The 18,683-nt window shown below is 41.5% G+C and overlaps 1 protein-coding gene and 1 pseudogene across 1 annotated transcript in view; both read right to left on the bottom strand.

The window, feature by feature from the left end:
* Positions 1–18,683, bottom strand: part of ZNF134 (zinc finger protein 134) — a 37,903-nt gene extending 19,220 nt beyond the window's left edge. The window contains 4 exon segments of the mRNA XM_070222798.1: positions 8,977–9,025; positions 13,041–14,425; positions 15,756–15,882; positions 18,423–18,683. Coding sequence (XP_070078899.1) covers positions 8,977–9,025; positions 13,041–14,425; positions 15,756–15,882; positions 18,423–18,455 — 1,594 coding nt within the window. The 5' untranslated portion in view covers positions 18,456–18,683.
* On the bottom strand, positions 600–1,537 carry EQUCABV1R-PS912 (vomeronasal 1 receptor equCabV1R-ps912 pseudogene; annotated as a pseudogene).

Here is an 18,683-nt window from a genome sequence, read left to right as displayed (position 1 = left end):
TTTGATTATTTCACTGACTGGACAAAAATTTTCAGAGATCCATGATCTTGCCTATGATAAGTTTTGATTATTGACATGACCTCCAACACCTGCCAGAAGATATCTCCTACTTTCCTTTCCTGCCACACTGAATACGAGATACTTTTTGCCAAATGCCAGGAACTTTCTTTAACTCTTTGAAGTTCACCTGTGCCATACCAATTCAGGGTATTCCCAGGTCATTTTCTTTTCACTTGAAACACCTTTCACTCAACATGCTTTGACAACGCATATAAATCTTTTGGATGTCATTTCAAAGTTTGAATCAACAGTGAGTTTCTACTCCAGAATTTCCAAACCCTGAAAATCTCCCAGTCATTATCATTACTGCCTGATGTTCTCTAGTGAATAGCATTACACAATTTTGGAAAGTCCTCTTTGAGTTGTTATTTACGCCATGTTCATTTTTTGGCAATTTTAAAAGCAGTATGAGGCCAGGGTTATTTTTGCTGTTATCCCATACTTAATCCCAACGTGGTGACAGATTATATGGCATAAAACACAAGCCTACGAATATACAAAAGTTGATTAAATGAATGATAGGATGTTCTAGAGGGAACTTACTGTCCAGAAACCATACTTGGAAAAATTATTTTTCTTCCCCAGAAGGCAGAGCAGAACTGAGAGGCAAGGTGTCACTGCCAAGGAGCACAAAGGGGCTAAATGTTGGAAGCATGAAGACATCAGTGCAGAGGTGTTCATTAGCCCATGGCTTGGCTTCACAATCAGTGTTACCCAAAAAGACAAAATGGAAGAAAGAAAATAAAAGGAGACAAATATGCTCACAAGAACAGGATGGTGAACGTGGCTCTGGCCTTATGGGAAGTTCTTGGGGAAAGGCTGTTGCTGTGAATTGGTTGGACTCGCTGCTTGTGCCTGTGCAGGACAAGGACGATGGAGCTATTAGACCAGGCCATGAAGCCCAAACATGTAACATCAATGAAGGAGAACATGACTGAATGTAGTGAGACTACAAATTTGTTTGGAATTGGTGAATTACAGTATCCACAAATTTTCTCCATACATGTTTTCTTTCTTGGTCCAGTAACATTCATAGAAATAAAAATATTTAATAGGAGAGGCAGGATCCAGCAGAGGAAACAGCAGAAGCCAATGCACTTTGGGATTCTACTCTTGAGCTCTATCTACTTAGAGGTATTGGGGTTGAGCTTAATGGTCTGGAAGCCACTGAGGAGGCAGGTGCTGCTGAGGGAAATGCCTTTAGCCACTCTGTGGGAAACAGAAGACAAGTTTACATCCAACATCATCCAGGAAATATTTCAACTCAAATGTTGCCATTGCCCAAGGAATGCCTTTATTAAAAAGAACCAAGTTGTTAGCTATGACTAGCTGGATGAGAATCAAGTCTGTGGGTCTCAACATGTGCCTAGTGAGCAAAGTAAAGATACAAAGACAAAAAAAGTGTGGAATTTCCAAAGATCCCAACTCCAGTCCGAGTGAGGAAAATAATTTCCAAATTTAGGGTAGTAGAAACCATTTAATCAATTTAAAGGGGATATTGGTGGCTGATTTTATTCAAATCACAGGAATTTGGAGCCTAAATAGAAAATTGGATTACTCTCACTATAACAAGAAAATTTCTTTGATCACATAATTTTTCAACTCAATATGACTATTTAGACATACGTTTCATATGTGCAAAACAATTTCCTGCAGAATTATTTGTAATAACAAAGATTGGAACGAACCCAATGTCAAACAATGGGAGACTGATTGAATGAATCATAGCACATCTTCACGATGGAGCACTAGGCAGCCATGATGAGTAAAGTTCTCTCTACTGCTGCATTTCCAGGACATACAACTAAGTGAAAAATAGAAAGAGTCAAAATATTGTGTGCAGTTAGCCTTATTTTCCTAATAAAGGGAGTATAACTAATATATTATCCATTTTCCTATGTGTATATGGTTCTATTTTTTAAATAGAAGAATGCATTTAAAAATTATAAAAATGAGTACCTGTAGGTAACAGTGGAGACAGGGTAGAGGAGAAAGTATGAAGTTAGACTGCTCTCAAAATATCTGGTTTATGACTTTGGTTTGAAATTTTTTACACGTTCTAACTAAATATGGTCACAAAAATATTATAAAACAACTCAGACATAAAAACAAAAAAATAAATAAATAAACCTAAATGTGTGCCAAATTCAGGTTTAGGCAAAAGAAATTACTTCTATTGTGTTTTAAACACCATAATTTGAACATATATTCTATATTAAAAAATATGTGAACAAAATAAGAGCAAATTATTGCAGTTATAATATTGAGTAAAATAATTGGTATCTTAATTCTGTAATTATATATATACACACACATATAGTGTACACATACCATTTTATTAAAATATTTCAGAGCTTGCTAAAGAAATGAATGAATTCACATCTAGGGTAGAAGGTATAGAAAATGATCTCAGAATTCCTTACTGTATAAGAAAACAAAGGAGCCACCCCAAACCACTGGTGTTATGTAAACAGGACCCAAAAGTTAACATGAAGGATTCCCAGTGGCAAAGCGTATAACATTTTCAGCATCAAATAGTGATTAAAGAATTAAATTCATTAAAGAATTAAAACAAATAAACATGTTTTAAAAATACATTTTTATCACTATTTTAAAGATTTTATTTTTTCTTTTTCTCCCCAAAGCCCCCCTGTACATAGTTGTGTATTTTTTAGTTGTGGGTCCTTCTAGTTGTGGCATGTGGGACGCCACCTCAGCATGGCTTGATGAGTGGTGCCATGTCCACACACAGGCTTCAAACCAGTGAAACCCTGGGCCGCCGAAGTGGAGCGTGAGAACTTAACCACTCGGCCACGGGGCCGGCCCCTACCACTATTTTTAAAAAATAACCTTACATTCGGAGGATGATAGAAGACCAAAACAACACACTAAAAAAGGGGAAAATAAAGGGGAATGAATTAAGATCTTTTTTTCTATCTAAACTTTTCTTCCATGAACTTTCTAATAAAAACATAATGAAAGAAAAGGGGAATAGAAGTGGAACATGACCTAAATTGAGGCAATAATTATATGACTGTAGGACCCCATAGGTGACAGGTACATGATGAATGTCCTAATGGGTGGGTCCAGAGGTCCACAGGGAAATACAAGAACCTACAAATATTTGCTGGAGGGGAGATGAGGGAGGTTCATGGATTAAAAATGATTGTGACTCTGGGTGATTTCTGTTGTATCTGTGTGATGGGTTCATGTGGTTTGTATCTTTACCCTCTTCTCTTTTGTAGATGTTTGAAAAGGTCTGTATTAAAGTTGGAAAGTATTTGTTGCAATAATTGACAAATACTGAGTTTGTTGACCGTTTGCTATAAGTTTGTTCTTTTATTCTCTACAGCACCATACTTTATTTTGCATACTTAACCCTGTTATTTTCAGATAAGCGTTCACTGAAATCTCTTCATATTTAGTCTTTTCCTCACCATTTTTCCTAAGCCAGCACTAACAATTTAAATGTCTTCATTATCAGGAGAAGGAAGTGAAAAAAGCAAAGCCAGCCACAAAAGTAGAGTTGCAAAGTACAGAACGCAAGACCCAACCAAGTGGGTTGGTGTTTTCTGCTCTGAGCAATTTTTTACTTGTATTATCACACCAACAAATCCAGGTTGGTTTCTGCAATATTCTCAATTTTTACAAAAATCAGCTTCCAATGAAAACACTATACAGGCAGGCAAAACACATCTATTGTTTAGGAGTAATACCTGGGCTCCCAGTCACAGGCCTTAGCAATAAAGATGCAGTTTACTAAGGGGACACCACCTCATGCACAACTTTTATTTCTTCCAAAATTACTGGGTATTGGTTGTTTTGCCTTTCTTTTATTTTTTCTTTTTGTATTACAGTGGTTAAATATTAGTAGCACTTAAAAATTGGTCAGAAATAAGATCGCAATGCTGCATGCCACCATTTTTGTTCAGTATATTTCAGGCATAGTCCATCAACAAGATGAAATACAGTCCTGGATGTATTTATGGAAATCACAAAATCACATGCCTAACATTCAGAAAGGATGCAGGTGCATAATTGCTAAACGCTATAAATAAAATGAATTCTTATTAATACTAGTATTTAATATATATACAAATGCTATGTTTAACAAGTAGTAATTGGAGCCACCCCGGTGGCTGAGTTGTTAAGTTCACACGCTCCGCTTCTGCGGCCCAGGGTTTTGCCAGTTTGGATCCTGGGCGTGGACATGGTGCCCCTCATCAAGCCACGCTGAGGTGGCATCCCACATGCCACAACTAGAAGGACCCACAACTAAAAATATACAACTTTGTAACAAGGGGCTTTGGGGAGAAAAAGGAAAAATAAAAATTTTTAAAAGTAGTAATTTAGAATTTTTTCTAGAGATGGTGTTTAAAAATATGACGAGCAAAAAATATGAAAGATATGCTTAATTATGCGATTCAACCATAAAATCACAGAAATGTAGAAGAAACATTGAAAGAAAATGCATGACTTAAAAAAAGATCTAAATAAAGCAGAAACAAGCCATGGTCCCACATGGGAAGCTTTAACATTGTAAATAAATCCACAAAATAAATAAAAGTATGCTCAAATACTGTAACTTATATCCAAATAATAATATTTACAAGTTTCCTGAGCTAGTAAAAAAGAAAAGAAATAAATGAAATTGAGTTTAATGCGAGGATTAATTCTATCAGTTATTAAAAAAAATGCAATTATATCTTGTTTTAGCCAATAATTAGAGAGTAAAATTGAGGCGATGGAATAGATTATGAACAGATGTACAAAACGTTGCAAAGTATTTGATATGTAGGGAGATATGCAGGTAAATAGAAAGAGAGAGATAAAATTGGATAGATTTTTTTATATATAAGATAGACAAAAATTTACAGGTATGAAAAACAGTAAGAACTTAGTGTGAGTAAAAATGAACTTAAAAATTAGTTGGAAAATGAAAGTTTATTCAATACATGTTATTAAAATATTTACATACATTTGAAAAATAAAGCTAAATTTCTACTGCATGCCATTCAGACAAATAAAAACAGTTATATACGTTTTAAAATTTTAAAAATACGGGCTGGCCGAGGGGTTAACTTCGCGTGCTCCGCTGCAGGCGGCCCAGTGTTTCGTCAGTTCGAATCCTGGGCGCGGACATGGCACTGCTCATCAAACCACACTGAGGCAGTGTCCTACATGCCACAACTAGAAGGACCCACAACTAAGAATATACAACTACGTATCAGGGAACTTTGGGGAGAAAACAGAAAAAAATAGAATCTTTAAAATTTTAAAAATAAAAACGTATATAAATACAAAAATCTAAATCTAACAAATAAACCCTATGGGAGTGTATATATTCTTTGAAATCATGATTGTGCTAAGTACTTACTAAGCAATGTATAAAACAGAAGACATACAGTACTTTAAACTTATTAGAATATGTGAAAATATACAACTTATATAAATGAAAGGCATGAAAAAGTTACAATGTAAAAATGCACAAAATAATGGAAAATACTTTACATAAGAACCACGGAAAGGGGAGGCCATCAATTATATTCTAAGAGCTCACCCTACTCAATGAGCTAAATGATCACATATTTTCTAACACTGAAAGTTATACAAATAAGCATTTCTGAAGAGAAAACAAATATAAAATGTGGTTTTTCTTAGAAATTATCAGGCAAATGAATAATAAATTTAAAAGGAGACACCATTTATATGTAAAAATACACTCATTTGCCAAATATTTAATTCAAGTTCACATCCTCACTCTGAGTAATAAATGGTCTTATTGGAATCTCACATGACCTTATCTAGAGAAACATAAAATGAATTAATTATGGTTTCCCAGTTGGAAAATGTGTATAACGGTTTAAGAGTAGGATCTTTCTGGTTTATAAAATATTATTAGATAAAAATGTCTTTTTTCGTTATCCACATTTAATTAGATATCAATTTTTATTTATTTTTTTGTGGGGAAGGTTGGCCCTGAGCTAACATCCATTGCCAATCTTCCTCTTTTTGCTTGAGGAAGATTGTTGTTGAGTGAACATCTGTGCCAACCTTCCTCTATTTTATGTGGGGTGCTGCCACAGTATGGTTTGATGAGTGATGATAGGTCTGTGCCCAGGATCCAAACCTGTGAACCCGGGCCACCAAAGTGGAACACACAAACTTAATCACTTTGCCACCGGCTGGCCCTGATATCAATTTTTTATATCTAATACCACCTGAATGTTAGATGTTTTCCAGACAATTAAATTAGGATTCATCAAACAAGAACTGTCTTCATTTTTGTAAAAATATTTCACTTATTTACATTAATAGGCAATAAATTATTAAAATATAATAAATTGTGTAATGGCATTAAAGTTTGGGAAACATTGGAATCTTGGTAAAATACAGATTAATTAAGAAAAGTAAATGCTAATGAATCAAAACATTTCTGGAAGGATATACAATAATTGATAACAGATCATTAACCCAGTGTCGTGAGTTTAGGGAAGTGGGACAGTGAAGGAGAAAAGAACATTTATTTTATATATATGCACATAACTTTGTTAAATTATTCCTTAGGAAAAAAGTAGAGGATTTATAACACCAATTGAAAAATTTAGGAAATAACTGGTAAAATTTTAAAAAAACACACATGGGCATGGATGTTAGCTCAGGGCCAGTCTTCCTCAGCAAAAAGAGGAGGATTGGGGGCAGATGTCAGCTCAGAGCTAATCTTCCTCAAAAAAACACAAAATTCATTAACAAATTCAACTAAGAGAAAGAGATATGAGGATTGCCCATGAATCATAATCATAATAAAGATAAATCATAAAAATGAATTTTAATAATAACTATATATTTCAATTGAGCAGGAGGGAGAACAACAGAGTTTGGGTAAATAACGTGGACACAAACATTCTGTGAATTCTGGTCCCACATGTCCTTTAAGAAATGCAGACATTCATGTACAAATAAAGTCCCATGTCATTTCTTTGATCAAATTGCTTTCTGTGAAGGCACAATGAGGAAGCATATTTTACTTCCTGGGAAAGTGGCAGGATAATCCCTACCAATAGCTCCTCTGACTGGGATCTTGGTGGCTAGAACAGACCAAGTTATTACTGCTTGTGAGTTGAGTTTGGGTAATGACTTTAGAAACTACAATGGATTCAAAGCAGCTGCTAATATCAGGGGAATATCAAAGAACCTTTACCACCAGTTAAATCACAAGGTCACATGTAGATTTTAATGTGGTAATATTATCTGATGATTCCTGCTCCCTAACCCCAGAAATTCAGAGAGGGCTATGACAGAGAAGGCAGAGGACAGACGTCAGACAGCCCAGGGACAGGAATGTTGGGTCTCCACTTTTTGGGAACCCTCAGAAAATATCCCTTCTGCATATATTTGTGTCCATGTTCTCACCTCAGGAAATAAGATTATATTTACACATAATACTTCTTAAAATGTTTTCTAAGCAATATCATATTTCTCTAAGAATCTCTCTTTTATATAAAAGTAAGTTCTACTTACCAAATGTCATTCCGTGCTGGGACAGCAGGCGTCGTGGTCAGATTTGGAGCATGTGTGTAAAGGGGGCATCTTATCTCTGAGATAAAGGTGTGGGTTCCATGATCTCATCTCCCTGCTGGGGAGTGATTATCATTTCATCTGGAAGTACAGGGACAGTGTCTGCATGGGGACTGGAGATTATCTCTAGAAAAAAAAATTGTAAAATGTACAAATTACTAGAAGCTATTAGTAGTGATTAATTACTTTAGAAAGAAAGAGAAGCAGGAACATCTAGGGGAAAACAAAGTTAAGTTGTCTGAAAAGTATCAGGTGGAGAAGACAGATGAGACAAGGACACTAAGGTATATGAAATAAGAGAAAGAAGCTTAGTCCAAGGTTGCACTGTGTTTCTGGCCAACCTGAGGATTTTGCCTCCCAAATACGATTCTTTTTCATTTCTGAGGACACTGCCCAATTGTAGCCTAGAAGGCAGAGGAAAAGAACTATTAAGTAATAATTGACAAAGTGTTACAAATGAACATGAAGAAAGTGAGGCAACTTTTATTTCCTACTTCAATAAATACCTCAATAAACACTTTTATTGAAACGTTCAATAAACATTTCAATAAAAAGCACCTAAAGTACATCACACATTATTCTCCATGTATGTGATGTATGAGGTGTGTGGGGGGAAGAACTTGCTCTATTGAAGTTGAGAAAAGCAGACATTAGACAATAGTGAATAAGGTATACAACACGCTATATGATGATTGGTGCCCTGGGGGGACAAAAGTTGGATTTGGGGAAGAGCAGGGAACGAGAGGGTGCAATATTAAATGGGGTAGTAACAGGAGACCTCATGGACAAGTGGATACTTCAGGCAAGACTTGAAAAAAGGTGAAGAATTGAGCCATGTGGCATTTTTGTGCATATGATACAAGCACAGGGATCAGCCAGGGTCATATCACATGCAAAGCCAGGTGCTGATGCCCATGGAACTAGATGAGTGAGGAAGGCAGAGTTTAAAAGAGGTTCAAGAGGAAAATGGGCTAGAGACCTGTGAAGCTCCTCAGGGTCTTGTAAAAATTTGGAATTTTCTCTAAGTAAAATGAGGAGCCTTTCCAGGGTTTTGATCAAGGATGGACATTACCTGAGCCAGCCTTGATGGCCTGGTGGTTAAAGCTCAGTGTGCTCCACTTTGGCGGCCTGGGTTCAGTTCCTGGGAATGGAACCACATTACTCATCTGTCGGTAGCCATACTGTGGTAGCAGCTCACACAGAACTAGAACGACTTACAACTAGAATATACATCTATGTACTGGGGCTTTGGGGAAAAAAAAAGAGAGGAGAAGATTGGTAACAGATGTTAGCTTAGAGCAAATCTTTCTCAAGGGGGAAAAAAAAGATGGACATTACCTGATTCATACTTTGAAAGGGTCATGTTGGCTGGAGAGTTGAGAATAGACTGAAAAAGAATAAGCATAGGATAAAGAAGATCAGATAGATGCAGAAACCGAGGTAGAGGATGGTGGCTCTAATTGGGCTGGGGGCAGGCATGGTGATGAAAAGTGGTCAGATTCATGATGTATATTGAAAGCAGACCCAATCAGATTTTCTGTAGGCCTGGTTCTGAGGTATGAGAAAAATGAGTCAAGGATGACCCTTAGATTTTTAGAAAGCTGTGGCCAGAGCAGAGTTAAAAGAAAGCTCACACTGACAACAGCAATTGCTGGTGAGGATGTGGAGTAATAGGAACTCTCATCATTGCTGGTGGGGATGGAAAATGGTACAGCCACTTTGGAAGACAGTCTGGCAGGTTTTTACAAATCTAAACATACACTTACCATACAATCCAGCAATCGCATCCCTTGGTATTTACCCAAGGAAGCTGAAAATTTATGTCCACACAAAAATCTGCACATATCTATTTATAGTGGCTTTATTCAAAATTGCCAAAACTAGGAAGCAACCAAGATGTCCTTCAGTAGGTGAATGGATAAACAAACTGTGGTACATCCAGAAAATAGAATATTATTCAGCACTAAAAAGAAGTGAGCTATCAAGCCATGAAAAGACATAGAAGAAACTTAACTGCATATTACTAAGTCAAACTGAAAAGGCTATATACTGTATGATTCCAACTATATGACATTCTGGAAAAGGTGAAACTATGGAGACAGTATAAAGATCAGTGGTTGTGAGGGGTTAAGAGGGAGGGAGGGAGGAATAGGTGGAGAATTTTTAGGGCAATGATATGGAGAAATCTTAGGGCAGTGAAACTAATCTGTATGCATTGAACTATAATGGTACATGTCACTATACCTTTATTCAAACCCATAAAATGTACACCAAGAGTGAACCCTAAAGCAAACCAGGGTCTTTGGGTGATGTCACCAGAGGTTCACCAGTTGTAACAAATACACCACTCTAATGGGGGATGTTGATAATTGGGGAGGCTATGCATGTGCGGGCATGAGGTATATGGGAAATCTCTGCACCTTCCTATCAATTTTGCTGTGAACCTAAAACTGCTCTAAAAAAATAAAGTTTAAATTTTTTTTTTTTTTGAGGAAGATTAGCCCTGAGCTAACTACTGCCAATCCTCCTCTTTTTGCTGAGGAAGACAGGCCGTGAGCTAACATCCATGCCCATCTTCCTCTACTTTATACGTGGAACGCCTACCACAGCATGGCCTTTGCCAAGCGGTGCCATGTCTGCAGCCAGGATCCGAACCGGCGAACCCCGGGCCGCCAAGAAGAACGTGCAAACTTAACCACTGCGCCACCCGGCCAGCCCCTACCCAAAAATTTTTTTAAAAAAGAAAGCTCAGGAGAAGTGTGAAGGCGTTAAGTCTGTGGTATCTACTAGATGTCCAGGAATAGGTTGCAGATAGATCATTAGATAATTATCACCGGATTTCTGGAAGGAGATACACACTTGGAAGTTTTGAGCTTATATTTACAACCACGTCATTGCACAAGATCACCAAGAGAATGTGTATAGACCACAAAGAGAGAAATGACTGAGGATTGAGCTCTTGTTCTTCACAGTATTAAGGGAATGCGTTTTTTTTCTAAAGCCATTATATTCAGTGAAGAATACACAAAAAAAATCAGTGTTGTCAAAAGCCAATGAAAATAACTTTAAGGAAAATCTTAGATTTTCATTATTGTTTAGAAATTCATTAATGACAAAGTTGTGAAGATAAAAACTCTCATTTGAATGAGAACTAGTCATGTGTCACTTAACAATGGGGCTACATTCTGAGAAATGTGTCTACTACACAGTAAGCTATATGGTACTACCTTATGGGACCACCATGGGAAATACAGTCCATCGTTGACTGAAATATCATTATGCACTCATATGACTACACAGGAGTTGAGGTAACAGAAACAGAGAGAAAAAGTTCATAGAAGTCTAACCATAAAGAGTGAGGGAGAGAAATGGTAGAACAGAAAATGTACTAGATCATAGAGTGAAGGGTAGTTATTTCATGAAGTACACGAAATCTATCAATGTTACTTGTAAAAGAGATTAAGAGACTAAAGATCAGTGGTGGGTGGCTTATTAGTCAAGAAATTTGATAAACCAAGAACAAAACCCCTCAGAAGCTAAGACATGGGGAAGTAATCCTTAGGTGGCATTAAAGGAGGGATTGACCCTAAACTGAGGGGAGGCATCATTTCCATTTCAACAGAATGGAGCCCACAAGAGATTTATTTTAGATTTAGGAGGCAGAGGGTGTTGTCAAAAAAGAATCAAATAATTTCCTATTCTGTGTAAAGGTGGCAGAATGTTAATATAGACAGAAGTAATCCTGGAGGAACTTTATAAAGTAATAGATAGATTTATTTGGCATTCTTACGATTTTAGTGATTATAATGAGCAAGGAATACCAAACTGCACAGGCAAGGAACAGAAGAGGGGAAGGGGGTGCCAGAACAGATGACAGCTGAGGGATTCATGTAAAGTCCTTGACCAGAATTTGGGAAGATTTTAAGGGATAGATCAGTGATGACAGCTCTTTGAGTAGATGGACTGAACTATTTAGAGATAATTAGGACAACTCAGGCTACAAGTCCTAGATTATCTGGACATTCCTCAACTAAGTGACATGAGGTTTGAAGGTGGTGGAAATTAGTAGACTAACCAGTACTAACCAAAATATTGAGTTTTTTTTAGCCAACAGGAGCAGTAAATGTTACAGCAGTGATTGCTGAGCCCAGGGAGTTACATGGCTCTAGGGAAGCTCCTCAAACCCCACTGTTTAGGGATTTTTATCGAGGTGTCATTATACCGGCATGGTTGACTAAATCATTAGCCATTGGTGACTGAACTCTATCTTCAGCTCCTTCTCCCCAGATGTCAGGGGTGAAGCTTAAAGTTCTAACCTTCCAATGTTTGGTGACCAGCTCTCATCCTGAAGCTCTTTACTGGCCTCCACCCTGAGTCATCTCATTATCATACAAAAGACACTCTTATCACTCAGGAAGTTCCAAGGGTTTTAGAAGCTCTGTGCCAGGAACTTGGACAAATACCAAATATTTACTTTTTTATTCTACCACAGATGGAAATGCAGATTATGCAACAACTGTAGAGAGACGTATTCTCTGACATCATACTGTCTCCTCCCAGGCCCTCATGAAAGTTATCTACCCCTTCACACTGGCAGAGCTCAATTCTGTTTTCAACCCATCCCATACAGTGAATAAACTTCTTCAGATTAAAGGTGACTTAAACAATAAGACTTTTATTATTGCACAAACTAGAGCAATGTGACGCAAAGAGATCAAAGGTCAGTGACTTGGAGACTAGAAAATCTATCAAGGGGCTGGCCCCGTGGCCGAGTGGTTAAGTTCGCGCGCTGCGCTGCAGGCGGCCCAGTGTTTCGTTGGTTCGAATCCTGGGCGCGGACATGGCACTGCTCATCAAACCACGCTGAGGCAGCGTCCCACATACCACAACTAGAAGAATCCACAACGAAGAATATACAACTATGTACCGGGGGGCTTTGGGGAGAAAAAGGAAATAATAAAAAATCTTTAAAAAAAAAAAAAAAAAAAAAAAAAAAAATCTATCAAAAAAAAAAAAAATCACACAAGACCAACGATGCCATGAAGGAAGCAAAACTTTACAAGCCACCAGCAGTTCCCAGACTGGGTCCTTGGGCCCAAAGTAGGTCAGGTCCACACCAAAACCTGTCAGAGAGAACACAAACATCTGTCTTCTCTGAGCATGCTGTGGTGAATGATGCATGCCACAAGGACCTGCCAGGTGGTAGAGGTGAGACAACTTCTACCATAGCACCTGGCAATGGCAAGGGTCCTGAGCAGGTTAAAATATGAAATGCAGCTCCTGAAAACTTCTCACATACCTGGAACTCATGGCGGACAGCTCCTCACAGAGGCTCTCTAGTGACATCACACTAAACAAAGAGATAGCACATTCCCCGAAGATCTAAGGCCAATAGCTTATGCAGTATTTCTCATGCTCAATGAGTTTAGATCTTTGGCTAAAGGCTTTCCCACATTTGCCAAATTCAGAAAATTATCCTGGTTGTGAAGTTTTTGGCATTGAATCAGAGGAGACTATTAACAGTATGCTTTCTCATGTTGGCTGCACTCTTGAGGCCTTTACCTAGTGTGAAGTTTATGGTGTTGAATGAGGCTGTAGTTTTGGCTAAAGGACTTTCCACATTCACTGCACTCATAAGGCCTTTCTCCAGTGTGAATTCTCCGATGTAGAATGAGGCTGAAGCTTTGGCTAAAGGATTTCCCACATTCGCTGCACTCATAAGGCCTTGCTCCTGTATGAACTCTTCTGTGTTGAATGAGGCTAGAGCTTTGTCTAAAGGATTTCCCACATTCACTGCACTCATATGGCCTTTCTCCAGTGTGAACTCTCCGGTGCTGAATGAGGATGGAGCTTTGGCTAAAAGATTTCCCACATTCACCACATTCATAAGGCCTTGCTCCAGTGTGAATTCTCTGATGTTGAACAAGGCTGGAACTTTGTCTAAAGAATTTACCACATTCAGCACACTCATAAGGCCTTGCTCCAGTGTGAATTCTCTGGTGCCGAACAAGTTTGGATTTGCACCCAAAAGCTTTCCCACATTCACTGCACTCATAAGGTCTTTCTCCTGTGTGGATACGCTGGTGCTGAACAAGTTTATATTTGAACCTGAAGGACTTCTCACATTCACTACACCCAAAAGGCCTTTCTCCAGTGTGGACTGTCTTATGCTGAACAAATGTGTGCTTGTAACTGAAGGTTTTCCCACATTCACTGCACTCATACAGTCCTTCTCCAGTGTGGATTCTCTGGTGCTGAATAAGCGTACGTTTGCGGCGGAAGGCTTTCCCACATTCACCACACTTGTAAGGACTTTTTCCACTGTGAAGAGCCTCCTCAAGCTCAGTACTGTTATGTATACTCAGTATCGCTTTGGGAGTAGCCTGGTGCTGGAGAAGGCCCCCGTTGACCAAGAAGTCCTTTCCAACCTCTCGACAGGTGAAAGGATTCCATGACGAATGGCTTCCAGAGCTCTTCACAAAGGAGGCCCTGTCTACGTCCTTGCTGTAGGGTTTTTTCCTACTGTGCTCCTTCTGGTGTTGGTGAAGATCCACACGGAAACAGAACTGTTTCCCACATACCACACATGTGTAAGATTTCTGTCCAATATATATTCCGTGATGCTCAGTCAGGTACAAAATATCTTCCATGACAGGAACACACATCTCACAAAGATGAGCCTTCTGAGTTGACTGATCTGGCTTCGAAGCCCTGATTTGTGGCATTCTTTCCAGAGAAACACTCTGTCCAGAAGGTGCATCCTCATTCTCTATGTCACACAAACAACCTGAAAACAGAGAAATGCCAGTGAAATACACGTTGTCTTTGGGGACAAGTGGCAACCACATCACAAATATGTGTCTGACATACTAAAGAATGAATGCATGAGGTTGTTTTCAGGATGAGGGAGTTGGAGTGAGGATAAAGGGCTGCTCTACAGTACTAGGACTCTAATAAAAGGTCACAGAAATAGGGAGGCCTCACAATACGAATGGCATTAAGCAAGGGACGCATAAAGTGAGGGAGAGGCAGGCAGAGTTTCCAACTTATTCCTCTGAGAATCACCTTCAGCAGGGCCTTAGTTGCTGCTGCCATGGGAGCACTGTGCAGAAGTTTTTGTCCAGGAACAGAAGAATCTGATTGTAAATGAGTAGCTGGTGGTCAAGGACTATTAAGGATATATGCACACCACCTGTTATGCATGAGCCAATGTTGGAGAACACTGCAGAGGCAGCAGTGGAGAGGAACGGGTAACCAGTGAAGGCAGGCAAGTTGGGAACAGCCAGGGGCTAGAAGTAGAATATAAATGACAAGTTGGCCAAGTATAAAGAACGGGGAAAGAGAGTTAGAAATGAGGTGTGGCCACCAGCAATGGCACCAAAACACTAGTTAGAACAGGTTCCTAGTATAATGTGAACAGAACCCTTGATGTCATGTCCTCCCTCAGCTGCCACTCAGCAGGGCCAGGCCCCCTCTAGCCCATCTTGCCATGGTGGGAGTGATATCCATTTTATGAAGCACCCAGAACTCTCTCCCCTCCCAACCTGAGTTGAGCAATTATACAGGACTTGGATAATGTAAGTCCTAAGAGAAAGGCAGGACAGGTAAGTGCCTAGTGCCAGCCCAGAGCAACTTACCACATGACAGACCACAGGAAAGAAAACTAAATGTTACAAAAATAACCTCAGATGAGATTATTTGAACAGCCTGAGGTGCATGTAAGTAGTGACCATGTCAGTGATGGCAATTTCCAGCACAGGCAGGCATGAAGAACTGTTAGTTGGAAGAAAAGAACAAAACCTGAACTATGTAGGTACCATGGATCTGGAAAGTCACCCAGCTGGGGAGGGGGCAAGTGAGGTGGGATCCATCTGGCTGATTGCAAGACTACGCAGAAGGATTACCCAAAATCCTTCCCTATTAGGCCTCAGGGTAGCAGGTATTGGGGCTGCAGAGAGAGAAGAGGGCAGTACAAACACTCCAGCCCTACCAACACAGCAATGACCCACAGAACTAGGAAAGGAAGGAGTGCCATGGTCTGGATGTAAGGACAGAGCAGCCCCTAGGGAAAAGCAGAAAGGCAAAGTCTATCTTAGGTCATGGGGAAGGAGTCTTACCTAGTGAGGATATGAGTGCCAAGTTCTCCAGCATCACATCCTGGTACAGGTGTCTCTGAGCCTCATCAAGGAGCCTCCATTCCTCCCAGGAGAAGTACACAGCCACATCCTCCCAAGTCACATTGCCCTGTCATGATGAGGACAGATGAAACCACAGCCTCTCTCCTGAGGACACACAATCCATCCCCTTGACATCTACCCCATGCCCATCCTTCTCCCAAGCTCCTCACCTTAGAGGAGATACCAGGAACTGATGTGACTGGTGCTGCTCTCTCCTTATGCTTCCATTAATCAATGTACCCAGCCCTCAGGAACTACAGGCAGGTAGGCAGAAAGAGGCCATCCAAGGTCAGGGACAGGACTGCAGGGCCCCATACCTTCCTTCCAGGCAATTTCCTTGGGGTCTTCCATATGGGTCACACATCACCCTTAAGTCTTCAGTACCAGGGCTCAGAGGCCATCAATTCACGCTCGCTCTCTCTCTACAAGCACCTCTCTCACATCTTCAGACCCCACAGTTGCCTCCCACAGTCACTGCCAACTCCCTGCCCCACACCAGAGTCATCTCCCTGGACTCACACATGGACTTAGCACATGGCATTGAGAGAGCTTGGCAAATTCAAACATGATCCAGCACTACCCAAGACATCCAACAGATCTCAACACCAGGGGGAACCCTGGATGCTGCTTTGAAGGACTCTCTGCCTCTCTCTAGTCCTTGTTTCAACATTAGTCACACACACCCAAATGTGAATTTCAGATACCCATGGCCCTCTTCCCCTTCTACTCTGCATTTGCTGCCCCCTCAGCAGCCACGATCCTCTTCTCTCCACATAACCTTCATTGTAAGCCCAGCAACACTGGTACTCACACCAGGCATAGTGATTCTCACAGATGAGCACATTTGCCCATGACCTTATCCACCAGCAAGACTGAAACACTCCCCAAATCCCATCAAAGCTCACCATAAAATTATAGTAAATCCATCTTATCTCAATTTGTCCTGTGCCTCCAAACCTGCCTCATGTTTACTCTCCCCTTGGAAGTCTTTGCCACCTGTCAAGACTATCCTCCCCACACATACTCCTTTCACAGCTACTTCTCTCCCATGTGTGTTTATGATGCTGATAACCCCAACCACGTGCCCAAGCAATAGACCTGGTCCTCACAACTCACACTCTTCTTTATGACCCACTAATAGCATTACCACCATGACCTGAATTCCTCTTCTAAATATGAATCACAGCTCCACCCTGGAACATACAATAGCCACCACTTTTGGATGTCTCCATGCTGAACCCCTCCTCAGATTTCCAGACCTCTGGGTCCAGCTGCCCACTTAATGCCTCCACTCATTTGTTCTCCAAAATACCTCAGAATCTTAATATGGCCAAAAACAAAACTCCCAATAATCCCCATGAAAATCACTCCTACTACTGATTATCCCACCTGAAGCTTCCCCATCCCTCTATCTGCTAGAACCAAAACTTTACTGTCATCTCTGACTCTTGCCTTTCTCTTTCTTACCCTTAAAATCAGGAAATCTGGGTAACTATCCTTAGAAAAATGGATCCAGAATCCAACCATTTCTCCCACCTCCACAATCACCAATCTGGTCCATAAGCACTCATCTGAACTATTACAGTAGCCTCCTCCCTCACCTCCAAAGTCTGTTTTCCACTCTGCAACCAGATGGAATCTGTTCACACCTGAGTAAGATCACCTCCCTCCTCTGTTCCAAATCTCCCATTACCTCCAAAATAGATGCTCAGCCTCTCAGGCAACCACATTACAAGACTGATTCCTGTCCCCCTGCTCTTTGCTCCTACCTGAAAGGAGACCTACTATACCCTGTTCCCAGCTCAGCCACAGTACCAAGTATTTGCATATGTTGGTACCTGTTCCTGGGAAGATCTTCTCTAACTCTTTCCACTGGTGGCCAGAAACAGGAACTCCTCCAAACAGCCCTCAGCAGGAGTCTAGGGGATTTCTCCCAGGTCCCCAAAACCAAGGGCTAGGAGAACGCAAAGAGCCCCAGGACACCAGAATCCCAAAGCTCATATAGGTGGCGTCTGAATCAGTGAGGGCCTGGCACACTCTCCACTTCCCTGTGTAGGTTCCACAAATGCTTCTTCAGCCACAGGGACTGGTGGGCAGAAGCAAGCCACAGAAGCTGGAACCACGGGGTGTTTCAGTGAGCTCAAATCTCCCCTGTACCTCTGCCCAGCCCTGGAGACAAAGTGACCTTGGGCTGAATGCCTAGACTCTGTGTTTCACTCCTCAGCGCTGCCTCTTCCAAGTTCTATTATGGACGAAGACTCCGCTCCCTGAACCTCACCGTCCTCACGACCCCTTCCCGTCCGTTCTCTCCGAGCAGCTCTTGGAGAACTTTTTAAACCCCAACACGCACCGCGTCCCTCTCTGTTCACAGCCCTCCCGGCTGAAGCCCCTCGGACTGAAGGAGCAGCCCCTCCCCTGCCAGTCCAGGCTGGACCCCACCTCACACTGTTCCCTGCGGACACAACGTGGACCCGGGGCCCCTCCGCCCGGGACCCTCGCCCGCAGCCCGGCCCCGGGGCCTGGGCTGCAGGCCCGGGAGCAGCGCCCGCCCGAGGGCTGGAGCTCGGCCTGCGCTGCGGGCGGGGCAGCCCGGAGCCGAGCGCTCACCTGAGCCGGCTCCCTCCGCGCGGCCGCCGCCATCGGCCTCGGGGGCGGAGCGGGGCCGGGAGCGGCGGGAGACGAGGCGCCGGGCGCGGCGCTCCCTGGCCCGGGCCTGGCGCGGGGCCCCGGGCGGCGTCGCCGAGCCTCAGAGCCGCCTGGGCCGCGGGGACGGCGCCTCCTCCCGCGCCTCCTCGTCGTCCCCTCAGCCCCGACCCGGCGCTCCAGCGAAAACAGACCCGCGAGCAGCCAAAATGAGCGCCACCAGCG

The sequence above is a fragment of the Equus caballus genome, chromosome 10 (genome assembly GCF_041296265.1).
Source record: "Equus caballus isolate H_3958 breed thoroughbred chromosome 10, TB-T2T, whole genome shotgun sequence".
In the NCBI taxonomy this organism is placed as follows: Eukaryota; Metazoa; Chordata; class Mammalia; order Perissodactyla; family Equidae; genus Equus; species Equus caballus.
This window is presented reverse-complemented; position numbering and strand designations above follow the sequence as displayed.